Genomic DNA, 24,761 nt, shown 5'->3' on the forward strand with positions numbered 1-24,761 from the left:
CGCACTGGGTGAGAATAGCCACAAGACTCGCCTGCACTATTTTCACTCCGGGTGAGAATAGAGGTGGCCATACTTCGTGACTTTGTTCCCGGTTACCGGGTCTGTATACACTTCGTTTTTTAAATTATTATGGAAGCTTTCTGTGTCAGTTTCTTGAAACTTCATAGGCTTTGACTCCTTTTTATGACGTCTTATTCCGATCAATATTGGGTAGTTCTTGATCTAGATCTAGATCTAACAATTGTTTCTGACACTGACATCATTTGCACGAAAGTAGTCTTGTTCATCTCTATCATTATCATTTGAGTTTGAGAGCAAGTAAGTCAAAAGACACTTGGTAACAATAACAAGACTGTGCAAGTCGGTCTAAAAGCACTATTTCCTGTCCACAGTGTTGTCATACAATGCCTTAAAATAATTATTAGACCTCTCTTGCGTGCACTTTATATTTTGCCATCACACTTGACGTTGCCTGATCTAGATTTCTAGGCTTCGGTGTTTAAATTAGCATGCGGTAGTGTCTAATTTCTCTAACGTTAGGCAGAGAGAATGTATACAAGCTGTGTCTACATTTTCTAATATTTCAGTGCTTCTAAGCATTACATCGAATCCCGGTACTGTAAGTTTTTAAGTTTTTTGTTTTTTTTCTCCTGAGCCTAAAATTAAAATTTTTTTAAAGTAGACTCACAGACCAAGGAAAGCCATAAATAAACTTTAACCAGGCCTAAATTGGTAGGAAAAGTATAGACCTACTTTGTAGAGGTAAAAAGATCCTTTTTCGGACAAAACCAGAATGTGCATGCTTCATCACTACATAAAAAAACTACAAAGCTACAAGTTATAATTATGGGAAAAAAATGTTGGTCAGTCGGGAAGAGGAGAAAAAGGAAAAAAAAACCCAAGAAACTTCCAGGACCGGGATTTGTACCCACGCTCATAAAATTATGGTTTGACTTCAAACGCAGTTCACGCTCTATCCATTCGACCATGAGAACTTCCAGCAACAAAGTGTAGATTAAGCCTTATATTTAACACACGGCGTTATATTTAGCACCAACGCTAATCTGTGACGTCACGGCTGAGTTAAAGCGTAGCCGCTGATTGGACAGTTATTTTGGTCGGACCGAATACCGCGGAAAAAAGCAAACGGTGCTCATAGACACAGTCGTATTGAACGTTTCTTTCGCCTATTTGCTGTCACAAATAATTGGGCTTAATTTCAGTTTTACGTGAATTTAGTGCTGATATGGACTTCAAGATGACCGCATGCTATTCTTCTAGTATTTACAATGATTTTGGCAGAATCAGTTCGAATGACGAATAAAGGTTACTCAGGTGGATTTTTGCGTGTGTAGGCGTACTTTCCCATAATAATGATTGAAAGAGTTAGGGTCGCCTGGTTTCAGAAATAAAAATATCGAGATATTGGCTGCCAAAGTTTGGTTACTTCCATAGTTTAAGAGTCGTTGGAAACTGCAAATTCATATTTTTTGTGCCTTTAATCAACGTTTTTCCTTAAAATCCGCACACAAAAGTGTTCTTGAATGGACATACGATGTGTTGAGCTAAAAAACAAAAATTTGAAATAAAATTTCCAATCTGGCTGAAAAATGCCAATTTCTTGGATTTCATTATTTTGACGAGCGCCTGATTTCACCACGCTGCCTCACATATGTTAAATGCTCCCTTCGTTATCATCATCATGACCATTGCCAGTGATGTGGGACTTGCACTATGCTGTAGACCATGGCCAATTGGGCGGGATGTATGGTATACTGTGATAGTTCGTGCAGTAGACCTTCAACTAAACTGGTACCTTTTTTTAATATCATCTTGAGTGTTCTCGTAAAAGTTATTTAAATGATAATGAAGCAATACCACATGCCCCGCGCCAGTAGTGTAAAAGTGCTGTAGACCCGCCCCAGCCAGGGGTAGCCCCGGCAACATGCTAATTTATAGCATTGTATTGTTTTTTGCGTCAGCCCCATGTATTATACATAATTAATACTCCTAAGGGGAGAAATTGAGGCTGTCACTGAAGAAAATTTTTTTTTTCTGGTGTCTTCAGTGGCAGTTGAGTTTTTATCACAGAAAGAGGATTGGTCTGTTGCGAAACTGAAAACCGCCAAACGGCATCATGATATTCCTACTTTCCTTAATATTCGGAAGATACCTTGACTGTTTAAATATTACCCATACGTCCCCAAATTTGGCAACCAATGAGAAGACAGATAATAATATGCACTTCTTTACGTCATACTCATGCTACATTTCTTTCTTTATTTTCAAAAAATAATTCTGTATTTTTTCTTTTTATACTTTCAGGTGTTACAGATTTCTTCATGAAGACTCTCTCCTGCTCAATATCGTATTTATGAAGACGAGTTGTCACCACATTCAGGAATTCCTCATGGTGTGAAGATCAGACGTCAGATGGATTGGCAGGAAAAATGGCCCTCTGAATCAGAAAGGTTTAGAGGAGACTATCGTGTTGGCAAACACAGTCAAATGACAAAGAGCTTCTCAGCTTTTTCATCATATCTTATCTATCATATGAATGTAGGTATCAGATTGAACCTTGTGCTGTGGAGCACAGTGGAAGTGGGGGTTAACTTGAAGCACAGTACTTGGAGCTAGCTTATTATAAATATTTGGATGATAAAATGGAAACAAGTGGAGAACTCAAGGCTTCCAAGGGCAGCTCTAGATACTCATGCACTGCTTGCCTAAGTGGCTTTTCCAGTCCATATCATCTGAAAAAACACAAAGAAGACTGTGAGTTTGCTGGAGATTTAAGTAAAAGGCAAAGAAAGAAGGCTGAAAATGGTCGTGAGCTGATGGAAAGTAGAATGTCTTGTAATTTGTGTGAAAAGAATTTCAAGAATGAAAGTCTTTTGAAAAAGCATATACGAAATTTCCATTCAGGTGAAGGTGGCTATTCTTGCAGTGTCTGCCATCTTGTTTGTTCAACCCAGAAGTTACTGCAGAAACATATGACCCAAAGTCACAAGTCTGGGAACAAGCCTGCCCCAAATGTGATAGAGCAAAGAACTTCATTGAAGTCAAGTTCTGTCCGTAAAATGAGAAATCAGTTGAGTGCAACTGGAACACGGGAACGTAAGTCTGTAAGCGGACGATTGCAGAAAGTGACAGACAGTAAGAATGTCTGTGAGCAGCCACAAGAAGTACTAACAGAGAAATCTGGAGACAAGCAAAATGGCAATCTTACCTGCCAGATCTGCAGTAGAACATTCGCCCGAGCCGCTAATCTGAAACTCCACATGCGAGTCCACACGGGTGAGAGGCCTTATACATGTGACACCTGTGGAAAGACCTTTGCGCGATCTGATCATTTGAAAAATCATGAACTGTGCCACAAGTCTGTCAAAGAGTTCCTTTGTGATGAATGCAATGAATCTTTCAGGCGAGCTGACCACCTTAAGTATCACAAGGTCAACAAACATGGCGATGTGATCAGATTGAATGAGTTGAAGAAGTACACAAGAATTGATACACCTGAAAAAAGTAAGACAGTGTTGTGTGATATTTGCGGCAGTGCGTTTAATGATCAGAAAGGATTAAGAAACCATTTACGAAAGCATAACAACTTTCAGAAATATTCTTGCCACTACTGTGGTCAAACTTTTAACCAGAGCTCCAATTTGAATGTCCATCTAAGAAAACATACAGGGGTAAAACCGTACAAATGCACCACCTGCAGTGAAACATTTACCACGTCAGCCAAGCTGAAAACACATGCAAGGAAACACACGGGTGAGCTACCATTCTCATGTGACGTTTGTGGACGGATGTTTGGGGAAAGTCGTCTTTTGAAAATGCACAAACAAATACATAGCGGCACCAAAGCATTCATGTGCAGCCACTGTGGTAAAGCCTTTATGCACGGCAGCACGTTAAGGGCACATGTACGTGTCCACACTGGTGTTCGGCCCTACAAGTGTGATATATGTGGCAAGGCCTTTGCTCAGATCTCCAGCCTGACTTATCATAAGAGGACTCACAGTGGGGAAAAACCATACTCGTGTCACATCTGTGGCAATTCTTACACCCGCATGACTACTTTAAATGTCCATCTCGCCAGGCATTCTGGAGAGAAGCGTTTTTCTTGCTCTCGTTGTGACTTTAAGTGTGATCTTCAGAAAATTTTGAAAAGCCACATGGAAAAGACTCATGAAGGCACAGCTGGTGTGCATGATGCATCATTAAATGTAAGTCAGGATCCTAATGCTCTGTATGCTGAAAATTTCCACAGAACACTGAATGACTCTAAAACTGTAGGTGTGATACAGACACTTGAAAAGTATTCTGAAAATTTTTTTGATACCCAGGATAATTGTCCATTTCCTTCAAAGAATCTGCAAGATTCCAGTGTAAATGAGGCTGATTGTATTTTTTCCTCCCCTGAATATGCAGTGCAGACGGAGTGTATTGGTGTATATAAAGACAGAAATATAAATAAAACGAGTGTAATCGGTAGTATGAATATGTCAGATTTGTGCACAGATATGAAGACAGATTTTCACTTTCAAAACACGTCAGGCATAAATGAAAAATGCAGTGTGTCTGTTGAAGAGTCATTTTCAAATAACCAAAAAGAAAGTCAGATTTCACATTCCGTCTTATCTTCTGAGGTGGTTTATATGAAAGACAGAGATGATGGCCACATGACTCTGGGTAATATGGACTCCCAGCCATCACTGTTGTCTCTCCGTGCTGGGTCGGAGAGAAGCGATGTTGCAACCTCAGCACCTCCATTTGTCAGCTTGTCTAATGGTCAAGGTGAGACAAGTAGAGTCTCCGTGGGAGACATTGTGTCTGTGCGACAGCATGCGAACTCTGTGTGTGTAGGTGATAACCAAGATGAAAGTAAGAATCAAAAGAAATCGGACACGTTTGTGTCTCTTGAAAATATACCGTCAATTTCAACAGTTGTGAGTTCAGCTCTTGACTATACCCAGACATATGAAAATCATGTTGAGCAAGACAACGTGAGCTTTAATAACCTGGGGGTCTCCGGAGACAGTCAAAATAATGAAGAAGAATCTGCAGCAGTAGAAGAAATTTGTTTAACAGGAGGGGAATCAAAGAAGCTTAGTCATATGTTAGACTTAAGTGAAGCTAAAGCACTTAGTAATGATGAGAGTGAGTCTTTGGCAGATACAGAAGACTTGTTTTCAATAAATCACACTGTTTCAGAAGTTCAGTCGCAGTCAGACTCTGAGAAGTCAAATTCAAAGAAAGTTACTCCCCTCCGAATCAGCTCCAGGATTGTTCAGAAGAAAGATAATGTGAAGCAGAAATTGATGACTAATAAGAGGCGAAAACAACAGGTGACCAAGTTGGATGTCACAAAGGACAGAGGAAAGCCCAAGTGCAATGTATGTGGTCAATTGTTTTCCAGAAGGGGCAACCTAACCACACACATGAGGCTTCACAGTGGAGAGAGACCATATCAGTGTAGTGTGTGCAACAAAACATTCACTCGGTCAGACCATCTGAAGGGTCACATGCTTCTGCATGAAGACGGCCAGAGGATGGCGTGCCACCACTGTAAGGACATGTTTGACTCTGCAGACAGTCTGAAATATCACCTAGAACTTCAACACGCGGGGAAGCTTCCTTTTGTCTGTGGTATTTGTCTGTTCTCCTGCTTGAGACTAGGGGAACTCAAAGACCACATGAAGAGTCATAATGCCAACGATAGGTTTGACTGTGCTGTGTGTGACAAAAGTTTTCTGAAATCAAAAGAGCTCAAGGATCATATGCGGACACACCCTGGAGCACAGCCCTTTGAGTGCAAGCCGTGTGGTAAATTTTTCAGGGAGAGTTCTTGTTTGAAGCTCCATATGATGACGCAACACACGGGTGTTCGGCCGTTTAAGTGTGGGGTTTGTGGAATAGGCTTCATCACTGCGGCTCGGCTTGAAAAGCACATGAGGAAACACACAGGGCAACGTCCTTTCACCTGCGAGTTCTGCGGGAAACTTTTCCTGGATATCACCCTTCTAAACATGCACATAAAGGTTCACACAAAGGAGCGGCCCTATCAGTGCCAGCACTGCGGCAAAGGTTTCACCCACCGCAGCACACTAAGGGCACATGTGAGGACTCACACTGGGACCAAGCCCTACCGTTGTGATGTATGCGGGGATTCGTTTACTCAAATATCAAGTCTGACGTACCATCGAAGAAAACATGACGGTTTGAAGCCGTATAAATGTACCATCTGTGAGAAGGCCTACACTCGTTCCTCCACTTTGAGTATTCACATGTCTAGGCACACAGGCCAGAAACGTGTGGCTTGTCCACAGTGCAACTTCACTTGTGACACTCAGAAAGCTCTCAGAAAACATTTGAGCAAAACGCATACTTCTCAGATGGTTTCGGTGCATGAAGATGTAGTAGGCCTGTCAGGTCTGCAAAATGAAGAAGAACTTGAACCAATACCCAGCAGTGGAAATCTTACTCAGCTAGAAAACAGACCGGAAGGATTGCACCACTTTGAAATCTATCAGCAGCAAGGAGAGATACAGATATTGCAGCAGCAGCAGCAACAGCCGCTTCAGCGACTAGGCCTACACAGTTTTCCTCCGCAAGAAGTGCCAGCGCCTAAGATACTTCTGCATTTCCCAAGTATGATCTCAACCATTCAGCAGCCCATTCTGGAGCAGAGACTGCAATCCGAGTTGTCACATGACGGAAAGGTAACCCACTGCCCTGCCTCGTCAGTCACTCCTCAGCTGGTGCTGACTGTCGCTTCGGATGCGCTACGATCATTCGTCTCCGCTAACGAGGTGGAATTCACCCCCCACCAGGTGGACATCACCCCTAGAGGCTGACTTCAGTGGTAGTTTGCAGTTTTCTTTTGATTACATGTTTTGTCACGGGTTGACATAGTAGTGATCTTTGATCTCACTGAGGTGCAGGCCTATCAAACGAATTTAATACACAGTGCAGCCTCTCTAGAACGACCTTGGATATAATGACATCCTCTGTATAGAGTGACATGGGGCCCCAGATCCCGATATTTTTCAGATCTATCATTAGTAATTTTTGGTTGCCTCTCTATAGCGACAACTCTGTAACGACAGTTTTTTCTGGTCCCGACGATGTTGTTACAGAGCGTCTGCTCAGTACATTAGTACATGTAGGAAGTTGTGCTGTGGTGATGTCTTTTAAGATAAGCAATCGTTGAGAAGTGGCATTCCTCCATGGTCATGAATTTTTTTAGTTAATGGATCAAGGAACTGAAGTTGAATTTTTCAACTGTTATGAAGTTGCACCATGCTCACATGCTTTTGTACTACGTATTTTAGTGTTTATGTTTTGCAGAAGTCTTCTAATTACATTCTTATGTAGGCTACTTGGAGAAAATATGATCTCTATCGAAATGAGGATACTCGCATTTGTAGTGTAGTGGTTAGTCTCTTTGCCCTTACTCACAGATGACCCGAGTTTTATTCCTATGTTTGGAAAACTTGTATTGAGTGTTTCAGTCTTTCTGCTGAATATTTTACCCCTCTTAGCCCAGGTTAGCCCTGATAAGCATTGTCAAACCTCACCCTAGTTATCTAAATTGTGTTGATTGGGATATAGAAAAAATACTGCAGTGAGTAAACAATGAAGTGAAGATGAGAATCGGCCCTTGTTCAATGCTTAAGAATTTCTTGTTGGATGAGAAAAAGAAAGCACAGGGTAATTTCTGAAATTTTAAAAGATTTTCCCCCCAAATTTTCGTAATACCGGTATTCTTTATTGTGCTTTTTTGCTCTGAGTCACGTTGTAAAGCTGGAAGATACAGTCAGTGTTCATGCGCATTTGTTTGCTGTAAGTAGTCTAAGTCCTTTTAGTCAGGGACATTTCTTGTATCTAGTCTACTGCTTTCCACTCAACAACGGCCAGTGAAGTGGTCAGGTGCTTTGTTGTTTACCGTTTCACACTAGAAACTTTTACCTGAATTTGATTTCTGAGTGGGGAGAATTTTTATGTAATTATCTTGGGTCTTTTTGCCTGGATGTGTTCCTCTCAGCTTGGGTTGGCCTGTCAGGGTGGAAGCCCGCCTCTTAACCCTATCCAAACACCTTGTGGATTATTAATATCGTGTACATACGACTTTGGAAATTCTGTGCCACCACTTTCAGAGAGGAAATTTACTCGTTAATCCGATCCGTACGCTTTGCATAGCAGTCTGTCAAAATAATTTTTTGAGAAATACTGAAAGTTTCAAAGAGATCTTCCTACTAGATCTAGAAGTATTTTAAAATGTGAAAAATACAACCCCGGGGGTACAAAATGACCCCAGGGCGTACGGATAGGGTTAAATGATCTATATTTTGTTCATATCAAGTTCAGGACGTCCGTAACAATTGTCATTGCTGGTCAGTCTTTTTTTAAAGAACAGTGTAAAAAGCATGCCAAAGTCAAGATGTTTGTGATTGAAGAATGTGGTTGGTTGCCCAGGGTCAGAGGTAAAATTAGCAAGAGAATGGCCACCAAAGTTGTTTGACTTCCAAATCTTAAGAGTCCTTGAAAATTGAAAATTTTAGCATTTTGTTGTCTCTTATCAACGATTTTCAGTAAGATCCTCACAGAAATTTGGTTCAAGTAATCACAATAATGAATAGTATTTATTTTGCATAGCGCTATCTACACCTGACAGCAAGATGTTTGCACTGTACACTACTCATTATTACCCCAGCTGACCTTAGAAGAACACTCAAAAACATCCTCAGCTTCCCTGGAAGCATTCAGTGCAACCAGTTGGTTCAGCGCTCAAACACTAACAAAATGACAATGTATTTTGCTGTGTTACCTTGTCGGATGCCCATTTCTACCTGGGTGAATTGAGGAAAATTTGTGTAAAGTGCCTTTTTCTTGGTACGCAATGTTGGGCCCCTGGCAGGATTCGAACTGACCACCTTAAAACTTAATAAATGATGTTTTATGGAGGTGTGGTTGGTTTTACATGTACTTGTACCATTTTATCATATGAATCATGTTTTATGCCTCCGTTAACATACAGTGGAAACCTGATATAACAGGGATGGTGGGACCAGAAGAAAAAAAATCCTGATAAATCAGATCCCTTTTAAATGATCAGAAATGCAAGGGAAGTAGGCATTTGTGGACTAATCCAGCTGTATAATTTATTCATGGGTAGTTTCCCTTCCCACAAGTACCCGCGAACAGGGGTTTTGGCCATGTGGCAGGCCTGCGCATAACACATTACGCCTGCGTGTAGCTAGGCTTAGAGGGCTGGATCGAAGTCTCTCTCTCGCTTCAACAGCTGTGTGTGCTTGCTTCATCACTACGTCTCTCTCTCTCTCTCTCTCTCTCTCTCTCTCTCTCTCTCTCTCTCTATCTATCTCTTACTTTTTACACTTTGTTAAAACGAGCCCTTTTCTCTGCTATAACGGATTGGGTTTCGATGGGGCCCTGTTATTGTAGATAACTTTTAATAGAGACAAAGAGTAGGAAAAAACGGGGATTTTAAAAATCCCTGTTATAACCGGATCCCTGTTATTACCGGGCCTGTTATATATGGTTTCCACAGTAGTTTTTATCTCCACTGTTGCCTGTGGGATGTGATCCTTCAGTGCATAAGACTTGATTGAATGACCAAATCTTAGAGTATAGTTCCATGCTGCCATGAACATTTCATACAATAGTATAAACCTGAGATTGTTTGCACTCTGTGCCTGTACTGTATGTGTGAGTCTGTGTGTGTGTGTGTGAGTGTGTGAGTGTATTGGTTCTCACATGTGTGTGTGTGTGTGCGTGTGTGTGTGTGTTGTATATATACTGATGTTCATGTGTGTGTGTGTGTGTGGGTGGGTGTGTGTGTGTGTGAGAGAGAGAGAGAGAGAGAGAGAGAGGGGAGAGATAGAAAGAGAGAGAGAGAGAGAGAGACAGAGAGAGAGAGAGAGAGAGAGAGTACTATTTAGTCTGGCTGTTCATGTAAACTTCAGTCCATCCTTACTGAGTGTGTACAATTTATTGTCATCTCGAAAACAGAAAATTGTCATTAAAACAATTTTCTGTAATGAATGAATTTTTTTCTTTTAATAAAAGGAATCGTATCTTAAGTTCATTTTGCCTCATCTGGTCTTAGTAGCAGTAGGGAACAGTATCCCAGTAAGCAAAAGTTATACATGTATTCATGTATGTGTTGATTGTTGATCTTGATTAAGTTGATCTTCGGTAAAGTATTAAGTTCAAAGGGGGGACATTTCTCGTTCAAGCATAGTAGAATTGTAAATGGGCTGACTCATGTCACGTTCATAACTGCTCCTGATCTACAACAGGGAACTGCTGCTTTTTCTTTCCTGACCCTTACTATTATCATGTTCCTCTACTTCTTTTGTATGTTTGTCTCTCTCTTGTGACCTGCTATTTCCAGGGTGCCTTAATGGTCGACGAGGACTTTGTGCTGTTGAAGCTAGAGACACTACTACTAGAGAGGTGAGCAGTCTAAGTCTGATTCCCTGTAAAGACTTCTCTGTTGACACCCACCCCTTGGCGCTCACATGGCCTTATGCAGTTGCGAGCGCCGTAAAACCCTATACTATAAAAAAAGTATTGAGTTGATCTTTTTCTCGGGTCCCACGACCTCTTCTTAATATATTGTATTGTAGTAGTAGGTCCCAACGGTTAAGTTGATGAACGTCCGATCAGTTGATCTTTTTTTCACTCCCCCGACGACATCAACTCGGGCCCCTGACGGGATTCGAACCCACAACCTTACGGTGTAGATGTGGTGCTTCTCTTTACTCAATTAAAACACAACAACAACAAGAAAACAAACCCGAAGAGACAGCAAACATAACCAGGAGCTCTTCAAACAACACAAACGGAAATGGCGCAAGAGTTTCCGGAAAAAGCCTGTCCTCGTCGATGATATGTCAGACTTGATATATGTTGTGTTGGATTGTTTTCTCGCATATATATATATATATATATATATATATATATATATATATATATATATATTTACATTGTAATGTCTTAATGCGAATACAGCTTCCCTTTCGGAATCCAAACTGAGCTTTGCTCAGATTTCTCTCTACAATAGGTCTTCTTATCCTCTGTTATAATATCTTTGCATATAGTTTCCCTATGTTTTTTTTTTCTTTCCTCTCCTCTGACAAGCCCATGGTTGTTATTTTCTTTCTTTCCATAAAATTCACTATTTCTGTTTTTATGTCTCCAAGTCCGCTGACATTCCATGTGCCTATTTTAATCGTTGTTCTTGCTCGCTGTCCGTTTACTTGTCCTGGTCTTTTTCAGTTTGAATCAGTCCGTTTATTCTCCTTTGTTATTTTTGTAGCATGACTTACCCGCCGTCAGCTTGTTTTGTAGGCCAGTCACGGTTTCACCAGAGCCCCTTTTGCCAGCAACGTTTCGTGGTGAGCTGGGTCGGCCTTCACGGCCAGCGTAACGCCTCAGTGACATAAAGTCACACCGTACTTCACCTGGACCCAGCTATCCCCTACTTTGTCCTGTTTCCACCTCCCCCGACAGGGACGAAGGGTTGGACTTTGGGAGGTCACTAACTGTTAACATGCTCAAAACTTTATTCCAGTGTGCACACAAAATCTTAGCCTATTGGCATTTTCAGATTGACAGTACTTAACCAAAGAACAATGTACACACTGCCACACACATTATACAGTGTATCGGAATTTATTATTATTATTATTATTATTATTATTATTATTATTATTATGTTTTATTCCTTTTAACTTAGATCTATTACATTTGTGAAATGTTTTCTTATGATCTTAGTTTTCGTCAGAGAAGTAACATTTTGTTACAGCGCTTTTGATAATCGGCACCAGTATGACTGTATTGTGTTGCATGTCCCATAAAACTCTTACCAAAACCGGAGAGACTATAAGAAGTCTTAAGTCGTCTAATATTCAGTGCCCATTGGGGGATTAGTTCTCTAATTCAAAACGAATCGCCCAACTCGCGGTCTTGAAAAAAAACCCGTTTGTATTTTGAAGGTCACCTTTGGCTCAGTTCAGTCTTTGCCTCGATGGTCGTTTTTCGTCCTCATTCTGGCTAGTCCGGTCTACCAAATAGATTATATAATCCAGTAGCCATTTCTTCCCTTCCTAATTTTGAAACATTGTCGCAGTCAAATTCACCCATAACCGTAAACCTTATAAATTAAATATAAAAAGACGTTCATAATCACCAACGAACAGTATGCCTAACATTTTAAACGGTTTCATTGTCACAGAAATAGCCTGTTCACCCCTTTCGAGCCATTCTATAAGCAGTCACAAGCTTTGATTAAGTAAGCTTAAAGTGAGGCTGGATTTAGTTGAAATTAATATTTAATGAAATACTTTCTCGATTATTTTTGCGATACAATAATATGAATTTAGAATTTGTTTTCATTCATATACTCAGTGTTGCCGCCTCGAGTAAGATTATTGTGTGACATCTCCAGGCCCTATCTCGTCCCGTCTCACTTTGATTACCCTGTCCAACAAGTCAGCCTTCGCCCCTGGCACTACCTGTAGGAGAAGTTTGGTTTCATTGGTGTGTATGTCCGTTTGGTTTTATGGAAAAAACTATCATTGTCTTGTAAAGAAACTGAACTATTTTACTTTTACCGTTTCCTTCTTCTGGTATCCTTAGGATGTCGAGATGGGGTGCAAGTTTCGGTCCTGTGCTAGGTGCGTAGCGTCTGTGATAGATATATATTATTGTTCCAGGACCTTTTTAACCCCATCCAGCCAGGTCTTTCATGGCCTTCCTCTTGATTTGAAGCCGGATTCTCGGGTGATGAAACTGAACAAAGGGCAAAAACTGTACCTTCGATTTTCCCAAAACGTCGTTTGTCGAGATAGCCTCCTGGTGCTTAAAAGCGACCGTATACAATATATATATATATATATATATATATATATATATATATAAGTATAAGTGGCCTCACCTGACGATGGAGAGAGCGAGGAGAAGAGTGGCAGACGACACAGTGGTGACCGAGGAGACGAAATAGCGGACACGGCACATGTGGGCGTTGTCGAAGTCCCAGATGTGGAACATGTCGTAGACCTCAACTGTGGGGATGGAGAGAGAGAGAGAGAGAGTCAGACAGAGAGAGAGAGTCAGAGAGAGGGGGGAGAGGGGGGTCAGAGAGAGAGAGAGAGAGAATTGTTAGAGAGTTAAAGAGGGAAGAAGGGGGGACCGAGAGGGAGAGAGAGATGGGGGTGGGGAGGCAGAGACAGAGAGAGAAAGAGAGAGAGATAGAGGGAGAGAGAGAGAGACACACACACGGACAGAGATAGAGTGATAGAGGGAGAGAGAGAGAGGGGGAAGAGGACGGGGTAGGGGGAACAGGAAATATGAGATGCTGGGTGGGTTGTGTAAATGAAGAGGGGGTGAAGGGTGAAAAGTTTCTTCTCTCATTTTTTATTTTGCTCCGTCTGTCTATTATTAGTATTATCATTGTTGTCTCACTTCCTTCCCTGTTGGCTGAAATGTTACTTTTTGTCTTCCTATCTGTTTTTCTGTCCCTCTATAAATCTGTGTGTAGCCTATTCATATTCTTCCCTCTGCCATAAGTATGCGTTTTATTAGGTGCATAATGGGCTAAGTAGCCTAATAAAAACAATTTGAAAGCAGAGCAATAAACACTGACAGTGGGTGGTTGGCGGGTCCTCTGGTGTGGTTTGCTTCTTCTTTTCTATCAAACGTCTATCATCCTTATCTCCCCTCCTTCTTTTTTATGTTTGTTACTCTCTTGTAACACCTCAAATCTTCTGGCGTTCATATGACATTATGCAGTTGCGAGCGCCGTAAAACCTCTTCTAAAACAAAACACTGACCCTCTAGAAAGCCAACCTAAATTGATCCTCAGAGATATACAAATCGATTAGATAATAATAATAATAATGATAATAATGATAATAATAATGATTCAGATGACGATAATGATAATAATAATAATAATAATAATAATGATAATAATGAAAATAATAATGATAATAATAATAATGATAAAGATGATGATAATGACAATGATAATAATAATAATATTAATAATAATAATAATAGTGATAATAATGATAATAATAATAATAATGGTAATAATAATAATAATAATAATAATAATAAAGATAAAGATTATGATAATGACAATGATAATCATAATAATAATAATAATAATAATAATAATAATAATAATAATAATAATGATAATAATAATAATGATAATAATCATAATAATGATAATAATAATAATAATGATAACAATGATAATGATAAAGATGATGATAACGACAATGATAATAATAATATTAATAATAATAATAATTGCATTTATAAAACTGTGCATATATTCCACGCTCCATGCGAGTTACAACTAGTAATGTTCGCATCCCTTTTTTTTGGGGGGGGGGAGGGGAGAGTGCTTGTTACACCCAATCGACATAAGCTCGTGTCTTGCTTTTTTTCTGTTCTGCTGACTGGCATACAAAATAGTGCCTCCAGTAAATAAACAATCATATAATTGATAAAACAAAGAAAAATAAACAAAACACAAGCAAAAAAAAACCCTACAAAAAACCACCACAATTATTCTAGCATTTGCGTTTGTCGCGGCCGCGATTTTTTGGCTTTTTTTTGGTCCGCCGCGATTTTTGCAGTTTTCAAAAAAGACAAAACAACAAAGCCACTTCAAAACATATTATTAGACATGTTTTTTGATAACCTTTACGATGGCCATGTGTTTCTATTTTCATGCAGAGAGTATAAGTACATTACATTACATACTAAATAAATTGCTGTCTTTTATTTTCCCTTCTTTGTTGTGTTTTAATTTGTTGGTGTGTTAGTTTTTCAAAAAATTGTTCTAATGATTTGCTTTTCTTTTTTTGTGTTTATACAGCGTAATGTCATTTAATTTGATGCTGTTCTTACCCTTTTAAAAATATAAATGTGTTATGTTAGAGCGAGTCTCCACCAAAACCGAAAACTGACACTGGCACGACCCAATAGTGTGTGATTCCATAATTTACATGAAATATTATCCTGTAGGCCTACTTTTTCTTGAATTACACAAGTTTATTGTTAAAACAGCCAATCTTCTGATAGGTAAACAAGCACCCTACTTTGTTAATTTTTGTGGTTAGTTATCCGTGCTGTTCTAAATTTGATTTCATTCTGTTGTGAAACCTTTATTTGTCACGTTTTTACACTCTGGGTGACTACAAATGATATTCTGGATGCTTAAAACGCAGAGCACAAGAAATTCTGGTGCTTAAGATTGTTACCTCTATCAACATATTGCTCTATACGTCGTCACAGAGAGTTGAAAGCTTGAAAATTAATGGCAACCTTTTTGGCAACTTTTGCCACTTTTTGTTGCAACTTTTGGCAACTTTTGGACAAAAAAATGGCAACAAACGCAGATGCTAGATTATTTATAACAAAACAGAAGTCACCTGGAATAACCAACACGTTGGTAACGAGATCAAAGCTGGCGATCGCCATGACGAATATCCGGGTTGCCGTTTTACGGAACTTCTGGGAGTAGGCAATCAGGACTAGAGTGTTCCCGAACAAGCCCACGACAGCGAAGAGGATGAGCAGCACGATGGTGGGAAGCATGATTAGTGTCGTCTGCGCCTGAAGTTCGGCTAAGTACGCTATTCTCTCCGATTCTGTGACGTTATGGGGAGTGGTGTTGTTACCTTTCAGACCATAATCTGTGGGCGTTTCGGATGCCATGTTCAGAATTCTGTAAATTAAAAAAAGAATATGTGAGGCAGCGTGGTGGAATCAGGCTCTTGTCAAAATACAGTGGAAACAATATATAACAGGCCCGGTAATAACAGGGATCCAGTAACAACAGGGATATTTTAAATCCCCGATTTTTCCTACTCTTTGTCTCTATTAAAAGTTATCGGCAATAACAGGGCCTCATCGGAGTCCAACCGGTTATAGCAGGGACAAAGGCTTGTTAACAATGTGTAAAAAGTAAGAGAGAGAGAGAGATAGAGAGTAACGCAGTGATGGAGCATGCCCATGCAAGCCATGCCACTGCAAGCACACGCAGCGTGTGAAGCAAGAGAGGGCTGCGGTGTGCTGCAGACCTCGATCTAGCCCGAAACCTAGCAACACGCGCGAGTAATGTGTCTACTGTCACCAAAGATGTCAAGCACAAGAGAAAATGCCTTTCAATTGACAAAAACAAAAACAAAAACGAAATAATCCAGGCTGTTGACAAAAAGTTGAAAAAGCAAGCTCCAGTGGAAGAGATTTGTCGTCAGTTCGACATTCCACAAGGGTCAATTCACACCATTACCATGGATAGAGAGAAGGTAGCGGCAGCATACTCCAATGGAAAGTTTGCTCTGGATCGAAAGAAGATGAGACTCCCCGATGCAGAATATGTGGACCAAGCTCTTCTGATGTGGTTTAAGGAGGCAAGGAGGAATTTGGTGCCAAAACCCCTGTTCGTGGGTACTTGTTGCAAAGGAAACTACCCATGAATAAGTACAGCTGGATTAGTCCACAAATGCTTACTTTCCTTGCATTTCTGATATAACAGGGATCGGATATAACAGGACATTTTCTCTACTCCCACCTTCCCTGTTATAGCAGGTTTCCCCTGTAATGAAACTGAAGAAACTTGCATTTTTCTGCAGGTTTGTGAATTCTTATCAAATTTTTGTTTTTTGGCTCAACACCTTTCATGCCCATTAAAAAACTCATTTCAGTGAGGATTTTTCTAAAAAAAGTTGATTAAAGGCACAAAAAATGTCAATTTTCAGTTACCACGGACTCTTAAGCTAAGGAAATAACTAATCTTTGGCGGCCATTTTGGCACTAATTTTACTTCTGAAAACAAGTGACCTCCACCTCCTTCTTTCGCAAATATCTCGACTTATATTCAAGATAAACGGATATTTTTTCCATCGAAATAAACACAAGTGAACAAGCTTTAAGATGATTCCAATAACTCTACATGCCCAATAATTGACGAGAGCCTGACTCCACCACGCTGCCTCACATATGTGTCACGACGCGGTGGAGTCAGACGCTCGTCAATATTTGGGCTTGTGGAGTTAATGTTATACCGTTGGTAGCCTGATAAAACCGTCAATCCCTCAAATTTTCGAAAATCTGTTTAAAAATATTTTTTAAAACATATTTTGCATAGTGCTCGGTGAGGTCATAAATTTTAATGTCCCTGTAAAACTATTTTTCAATTATCTCAACACAAACGTGTAACCTGAAGTAATAAGAAAATCGTGAAAAAACACCGAGCCCCAAAAGTGGCCGGCCTGATGAAACCGTGAATCCCACACCTGTGTGGAATTCACGATCTCATCAATTTTTGACTCGTGGGCTGAGCGTTGGCGCTGTGAACGCCTCTTTAGACCATTGAAATATGGGCGACTGCGTTTAGCAAACACAAAGGTCGGTCAGTATTTACGGTTCTCGGGCCAAAGATTATAATTTATGATGTCGACTGCATGCGCTTTGTGGGAAAACCTTTCTGTCACATGTTTAAAATGTGTTTTTCCTAGATGTAGGAGTGGTATTGTTTCACAACAACTGTCAATTTTTGCGAGCCGTTTTAGTAGTAGGTTATACAATTTTGATCTTGCTCCTTTGCAAAACTACAAGTATATTTCCAAACTTGTTTGACATTGAAAGCTCACTGATTTGGCGTCAAAGTTCCCCAACGAGGAAAGGCATTTCAAGAAGCCGATCAATGTTAACCACTTTGGACACCAAAGAAAGTTGCAGAAAATCCAGCACAGAAATAGTAGAAGAACCAGACCTCAATGAAAAATAGTGTCAGTGTCATTCAAAGTACATGCATACGATGCGTTGGAACAGATCAAAGGTGCTTTTTAACCTCTAAGAAAGAGAGAGAGAGAGAGAGAGAGAGAGAGAGAGAGAGAGAGAGAGAGAGAGAGAGAGAGAGAGAGAGAGAGAGAGAGAGAGAGAGAGAGAGGCCAACAATAAGCAATACTAATCAAGAGATATGACTATTAAAAAACTAATGAACTGAAACCCAGATGTGATTGCTCAACCAAATCAGTTGACTGCTCACTATTAAAAGACAAAGCCAGAACAACTATCTTTGTTTTTGTTTGGACTTTGACATTGGGAGACAGAAAGACTTATAAAAGTATCTGAATGGTCTTCTCAACACGAAAGAGTACAATTTAAGCAAATGCGATGCACCAAGCTGAAAGACTCACACTTGGGTTTATTATCTGAAACAGAGTGACCAGAAGATCAAAATTTGCAGGATGTTGATATCAATGACTGGGCTCATCCATTTTAAATTTGCTCTAGAAGAGACCACGCCAGTTTCATCTTCGTCTGGCTCACTCCGTACGAACAAACACTTACCACTATTCTCTACCCTAGCTGGGCTAACTTCTTCCTATTTATCAAGGAGGGGAAAGAAGACAATTTTAGAGAAGAACATTTTTTGGTCGCTACCCGGATTCGAACCCAGGACCATTGAATGAGAGGCCAACACCTTAACCTCTAGGCCACGAGAGCCCACTGAAAAGAATCTACCTCGTTCGTCACCTTTAAATCATGGTTGGGGGTTTGTTCCCTGGAAAAAAGCAGAGTGAGGTCGGGCTACATGCATTTGCTTGTTTATTTATTCGTTTATTTATTTATTCACTAATTTACCTATCTATTTAACTTTCTTTTTTGGAAAGGGGGTGAGGAGGGGGGGCACCTATCTCTGAATACTTTTATCTCTTGAAATACTGCTGCCAGTTTTCTTTTAGTCCCTTCACTTTTTGTTTATCGAAAACTTTTAGAAGTCATTCAACATATTTATATTTGGTTCAGTTCTGTTACAACTTACAATCCAGGTCTGGTTTTATTTTAGTTTCCTTGCAAAAAAGAATGTTTTTTCCTCGTACGTATTCCAGCGCAGTGACAATATCTTTTATCATAATCATCATAAAGTGCCAGATCTGGACAAGACATCGGCGATCCTTGCTCCCATTCATTTCTCTCCTTGGACTCCCTGGAGAAAATATCGTAAAACTCGAGTATTTATTGTCATGGTGATTCCCCGACACTCACTTGTCTATGTTTTCTAAATAAGTCAATCAGAACCAGTCATGACCAGTGCACTCTAAAATGTCTAATTTAGTTTAAAAATCTAGAGTCAATTTGCGTGTAGGTGGAAGTCAGCCTCAAAGAGGCTATAAACCTTTTGGTCAGCATCTAAAAATCCAAAACAAAATAATATACAGAAATACAAAAAACACCCCCCCCTCCCCCTTTTCTAAATAAATCCACTTCGCACCAAAACGTGAAGATTGAATCTAATGCAAGCGGGAAAAGATATAGCATGAGGAACAGCGTAAAGCCACTGACGTCATTTCCGTTCTATCAGTTGAAACAAGAAGGGACAAGACTCACGGCGCCTAGCAAATATGTGTTCAGTTCGGTCTTACAGTAAGGGAATTTCAAAACATCATGTTTTTGATAATGGTCTATATAATTAGATCTAGAATCTATATTACAATAAGTGTAGAAAAAAATAAGTAGATCTAGACCTAGATTCTAGTATTAATACTCCGTGGCAACTCAGAGAAGCTCCAGAAGCAAGGAGGCAAATTGTGTGTGAGGGCAAACTTTTTTGAGAATAGGGTTCATACTATTTGGAAAAATCGTCCCGAATCATTGGTGTCAGTTCCAAACGTGGACACATTTAAGAGACGTCTGGACGAATACTGGAAAGATCTTCCAACTATTTACAACCCCACCTGCCAAAACGGATTTGTCTAGCCTGCACGCAATGCATTATTGTCATTCATTACCAGATAGTTGAACAGGCTCTACTTAGAGCCTCAAACAACTAAATCGTTAATGTCAATGTCAATTAGAAAGCCTGTCAAAGTAGCTGGGTTTTTTGTGTTTTTTGTTGTTGTTGGGTTGTTTTTTTTGTGTTTTTTTTTGGGGGGGGGGTTGCAACCCAGACTATAATTTGCAGTTTACTAACTCTCTCTATAGGCCTACAAATGAACGATAGCGACAATATAGAATAGAAGGAACAGAATGAGCTATTTCATTTCTTAGAAAAGAAATCCAACGAGAAGGTATTGAAAGAAACCCACGCAGGCTGCTCACTATTTCATAAAACAGTTAGATTCTAGATCTATAATAATCTACATCTATAATTAGGAGGCAACAAATTAAATGCAGTTTTTGGGGCCATTTCTTGAAATCTTCTAAATTACATCTTAAAGTAAATTTATAGAAATCCTCCCGTCTCATAAAGGGTATTATTTTCTAGCTTTTTGTATGTTTTTTAGGGCTCTGAACACGATTTTGGCATTGAAAAACGTCACAAATGGTTACTTTAGATGTTACGGCACTTTATTTCAGGGAGGGGGGGAACCCCTCCCCCCCCCCCCCTAATGACTAAAAAAGCTTGCATTTTCAAAAAAAAAATCCTAAAACTAAGCCTTAACTAAAAAAACCCTGACCTTATTCGTATATCCGACGGCACTAAAGTGGTGGAGGAGCTGACTTCCGGTAGTGGATGTGACGCGAAACGGGAGTGCTTCTATAAAAATACCCTTGCGGTCATTGAAAAAAATAGAGGCAACAGGGCATGGGGGTAGACGATGAAAAGGAGCAGATGGGTGGAATATACAGGGGTTTTTTCTAGAGCATCCGAGCGGACAAATGAATGGAGTACCATAATCGCGGATGTCTGTGTTTCAGATCTGGTATTTTGCGATGATGATGACTAACTCCTGTCCTGTTCTGTTAACACTATACGTCAACGCCAACAATGACTGGCCCCTCTTTCAACTTCCTGTGCTCTTGGCAACCTTCTAGTGTTTTCACACTCATCATGCAGCGCGTCGGGAAAGATAAATTTTCCACGAAAGTAAATTAATCTGACTGTTCTCAACGGCCCTAACTCTTCTGTCCACTCTTCAAATTTTAAAGTTAACAAGACAACGTGATCTGCTTATAAATTTATGTCATAGCAACATTTACTGTATAAATATGAAAAAAGTGGATTTTTAGCGACCTGTTTCGACATGGGAGGGGAAAAATTGAAACACTGTTAGTTTATTTGTGAAATAGAAGACACATCTGTACGAAAACATTCATACTGAGCTAGGAAAACGCAAGCCAGACAAACTGAATCAAAAGAGGGAAAGGAACAAAATTAGGATATTATAAAGGTGAGGCAGCGCGGTGGAATCAGGCTCTCGTCCAAGTAATCAAAGTGAAGAAACTTGCATTTTTCCACAGGTTTGTGAATTTTTATTAAATTTTTGTTTTTTTAGCTCAACACCTTTCATACCCATTAAAAAACTCATTTTTGTGTGGATTATTCTTTAAAAAATTGATTAAAGGCACAAAAAATGTTAATTTTCAGTTACCACGGACTCTTAAGCTAAGGAAATAACTGATCTTTGGCTGCCATTTTCTCACTAATTTTACCTCTGAAAACAGGTGACCCCCATCTCCTTCTTTTGCAAATACCTCCACTTGTATTAAAAATAAATCGATACTTTTTTAATCCAAATGAAGACACGTGAATAAGCTTTAAGATGATACCAATAATTCTGCATGCCCAAAAAATTGACGAGAGCCTGATTCCACCACGTTGCCTCACAAATATAAAGCTCTCTTTACCATCCATGAACACGGAAAATGTACCAGGACAGTAAGAAATTTTACGTTTAGGGATGAAAATAGGGAAAGGTGATGAAGAGGAGGGGGCGGGGGAGAAAAAAGTGGGGAAGGTTGGGGGGGGGGGGACTCTCCGACAACTATCGCTTCTTACAATGAATGCTGAATCTTTTTAAGAGCTGCTACAATATTTTTCCCACTATACAAACTTCTGTAGTAGTAGTAGTAGTAGTAGTAGTAGCAATGCTAACACTAACAGATCTACTATGCAATGTTCACTTTTCAACAGTGTGACTGCTTCACTAACATCGGGACATTGAAGCGAGCCTCTTCCCTCGCCAGCTGAAGGCTACCAGGCAAAGACTTCATGTCGTTTTGTTTTTTCTAGGAGTTAAATTATGAGTTCGATTCCTCGCCGAATTCGATGAGACTGACTACCAAAAGCCTGCTTGCTGTCATCCAGACTGATGAAAGAACTCTAGGCAACTCTTTACTATACGTATTTTCAGAGATGTTTTAACCTTGGCTGCTTCTACTTCTATCGATCAACAGTATATTTTTTATGCTATTAGCAACAACAACTTATAGTAGTATCTACAAGAACAGTTACTGCTTAATAGCAATAATAACGTGAACGTAGTTGATTAACACAGCACGGAAATTAATAGGTGCTGAAATATTATCACCAACCAAAAATGAAATTTCAAAGCGGAGCTTTCGTGGACCATGGACAGAGTGCTCTGACTAACTGCTTTTCGGGGGACGGTAGGGCGTGTTCTCGGTTCCTGCCTTACTCGTGTCGTGGCGGGAGCCAGGCCAGCACTTGCTCATTCCCAGACGCCTGCGCCGACTCGTCTGGAGAGGATCTGCTAGGACGGGGCGTGTACAGAACGAGAAGTAACTACAGCGTCATGCCAACGTCGAGCGGCCTCTACCAGCCGTCGCATCCGCTACTGAGACGCTGCGACTCTGAAACGGATGTCAACTCGTTCGATCAGATGTACGTGCCCACCACCACCACCACCAACAACAACACCACGGCAAACAGCATGCCTGCATCTCGACCAACCGGAGGACTGGATTTCAACTCTGGCTCGATCTACGACCCTTACACTGGTAAGGGTTTCGAGAATGAGGACGACGTGATGAGAAGATGGAAGAATCAAGGTCAGGTGACAAAAAGCAGCAGTGCTACGAAGACGCCCGAGAACGGCGTCAAGAGTTCAGGACCCCGTGGTGGAACATCTAAGAAAAACAACGAGAATAACAACTTCCTGATTCAGAGACGAGGAAGCTTTGGTGGGCATGCCACGAGCTGGAGGGATGAACATGGTGGGTACATACTATTATCCCACCTCTGCCACTGATCTATGTTATTAATATAGAGGTCCTAACTGATTCCCACCTCCACCCACAAAAAGCTAATTATATATATTTATATATATATATATATATATATATATATATATATATATATATATATATATATATATATATAATTATATATATATATATATATATATCGCTCACTCACTCACTCTAGCGCTCCACCTGTCTGCTCATCTTTGTGTTTGATTCATATTCTGTCTATCGTTTCGTTAACGTGAGTGTTCGCCCTCTTTTCTTCTAGTCCTTGAAAGACAACATTTTCTAAACCTGTAACAGAAAGATACCATCAAAAGAGCTTTAGCTTTTTAATTCTATTCTGTTCAGTTCTTTACCAACGTACCCGGTCCTCTTAATAAGCTTATATTTTGCATCCCCTCTCGTTGAACGAATTCTCTGTTTAGAGCAAACCTATCTTCTAACCTCTATACAGACTAACATGGCCAGTTGTCTGGTTGTATATTTTGGTTTGTCTTTGTAACTTTATATCACATTACTTCTCTAACGATTTCCATTGGCTTGGCATCCACGTTTTGACCTTTTTCACAAAATATCTATCGGTCCTGTTCCCCACAATTTAACTGTTTTATTCTTGTAGAGTTGAATATATTATCCCAAACTTTTTTGTCCATGGGTCTGACAAGGTAGCATTTTCACCTCAACAAGTGCAATTAATTGGCTCATTTCTTTAAAACATCATATATTATTCTATCTTATCGTATCGTATTTAATCTCATCAAAACCCCCTGGGGCAGTGCCACTGACTGTAGTGTCTTTAGGCCATTGCCAAAGGGGGACGTTTCTCGTCCATGCACAGCGGAATTGTAAATGGGCTGATTCATCATACCACGTTCATAACTGTGCCTGATCCACAACAGGGAACTGCTGCTTTTTCTTTCCTAATCCTTACTATTGTCATTTTCCTCTGCTCCTTTTGTATATATGTCACACCTTTGTGACTCGCTATTTCCGGGGTGCCTTGATAGTCGAAGCAGACCTTGTGCTGTTGAAGCTAGAGAGGTGAGCAGAGTAAGTCTGATTCCCTGTTTGTACTTCTCTGTTGACACCCACCCCTTGGCGCTCATTTAACTTTATGCAGTTGCGAGCGCCGTAAAACCCTCTACCAAAAAAACCAACAACAACTAATCTTATCAACATGCATGAACCCACCGACCAGTCTTCGATCGCATTGACGTGCTTGCCCAGCCCAAATCTCTGCCTCCAGAGTATCAATGTCAGTGGTGAGTACGATCGACAAATATCGTTAACTTGATAAGTGCACGTTCGATGAACGTACTTAAAACAATCGTCGATCATCAAGTCAACGTGGAAATAGCGCGCACGGCTAGTGAACGGAAACCTCACCTGTTTATAATGGCGTCTTAAAAGATGGATTTTCCCAAGTTAGATCCAAATTAAGCTAATGAAAAACTGAAAGTTAAACTACAGTGGCTTCAGGCTCCTCAATAAAACTGTGCTCCTTTTAAATGATTCTGAACCACCATTAATTTTGTCAATTTCGAAAGTTAAGTGGTTCTGAAGTTTAAGGCGGCCAAAGTGACGAAAATTCACAAATATAATATGTAGAAATGACAGTAACGAGGCGGCGTGGATACAGAACAAACATGTTCATACTAGAGGCATAAGTACAAAATAGAATGCTTTTTACAATACTTTTGCTTCTCGTG

General features: G+C 40.0%; 3 protein-coding genes across 3 annotated transcripts in view; 2 read left to right on the forward strand and 1 right to left on the reverse strand.

Annotated features, from left to right (window-relative positions):
* The first annotated feature begins 1,909 nt into the window (after positions 1 to 1,909).
* Positions 1,910 to 7,635, forward strand: LOC101858498 (zinc finger and BTB domain-containing protein 11). Its single transcript, XM_005100050.3, has one exon. The coding sequence runs from the start codon at positions 2,664 to 2,666 to the stop codon at positions 6,858 to 6,860; it is 4,197 nt and encodes a 1,398-aa protein (XP_005100107.1). The 5' UTR covers positions 1,910 to 2,663; the 3' UTR covers positions 6,861 to 7,635.
* A 5,328-nt stretch (positions 7,636 to 12,963) lies between these two features.
* LOC101862189 (type-1 angiotensin II receptor-like) lies at positions 12,964 to 15,765 on the reverse strand. The gene is made up of 2 exons (XM_005100068.1): positions 15,480 to 15,765; positions 12,964 to 13,094 (listed from the first exon to the last, which is right to left on the reverse strand). Exons 1-2 carry the CDS (start codon positions 15,763 to 15,765, stop codon positions 12,964 to 12,966), a joined length of 417 nt encoding a protein of 138 aa, XP_005100125.1.
* Positions 15,766 to 19,428: 3,663 nt separating this feature from the next.
* Positions 19,429 to 24,761, forward strand: part of LOC101862654 — a gene marked incomplete in the record, with an annotated part of 70,242 nt that continues 64,909 nt past the window's right edge. The window contains 3 exon segments of the mRNA XM_035970200.1: positions 19,429 to 19,485; positions 21,977 to 23,019; positions 24,251 to 24,314. Coding sequence (XP_035826093.1) covers positions 22,383 to 23,019; positions 24,251 to 24,314 — 701 coding nt within the window.

The sequence above is a fragment of the Aplysia californica genome, unplaced genomic scaffold, assembly GCF_000002075.1.
Source record: "Aplysia californica isolate F4 #8 unplaced genomic scaffold, AplCal3.0 scaffold00234, whole genome shotgun sequence".
NCBI classification, from domain to species: domain Eukaryota; kingdom Metazoa; phylum Mollusca; class Gastropoda; order Aplysiida; family Aplysiidae; genus Aplysia; species Aplysia californica.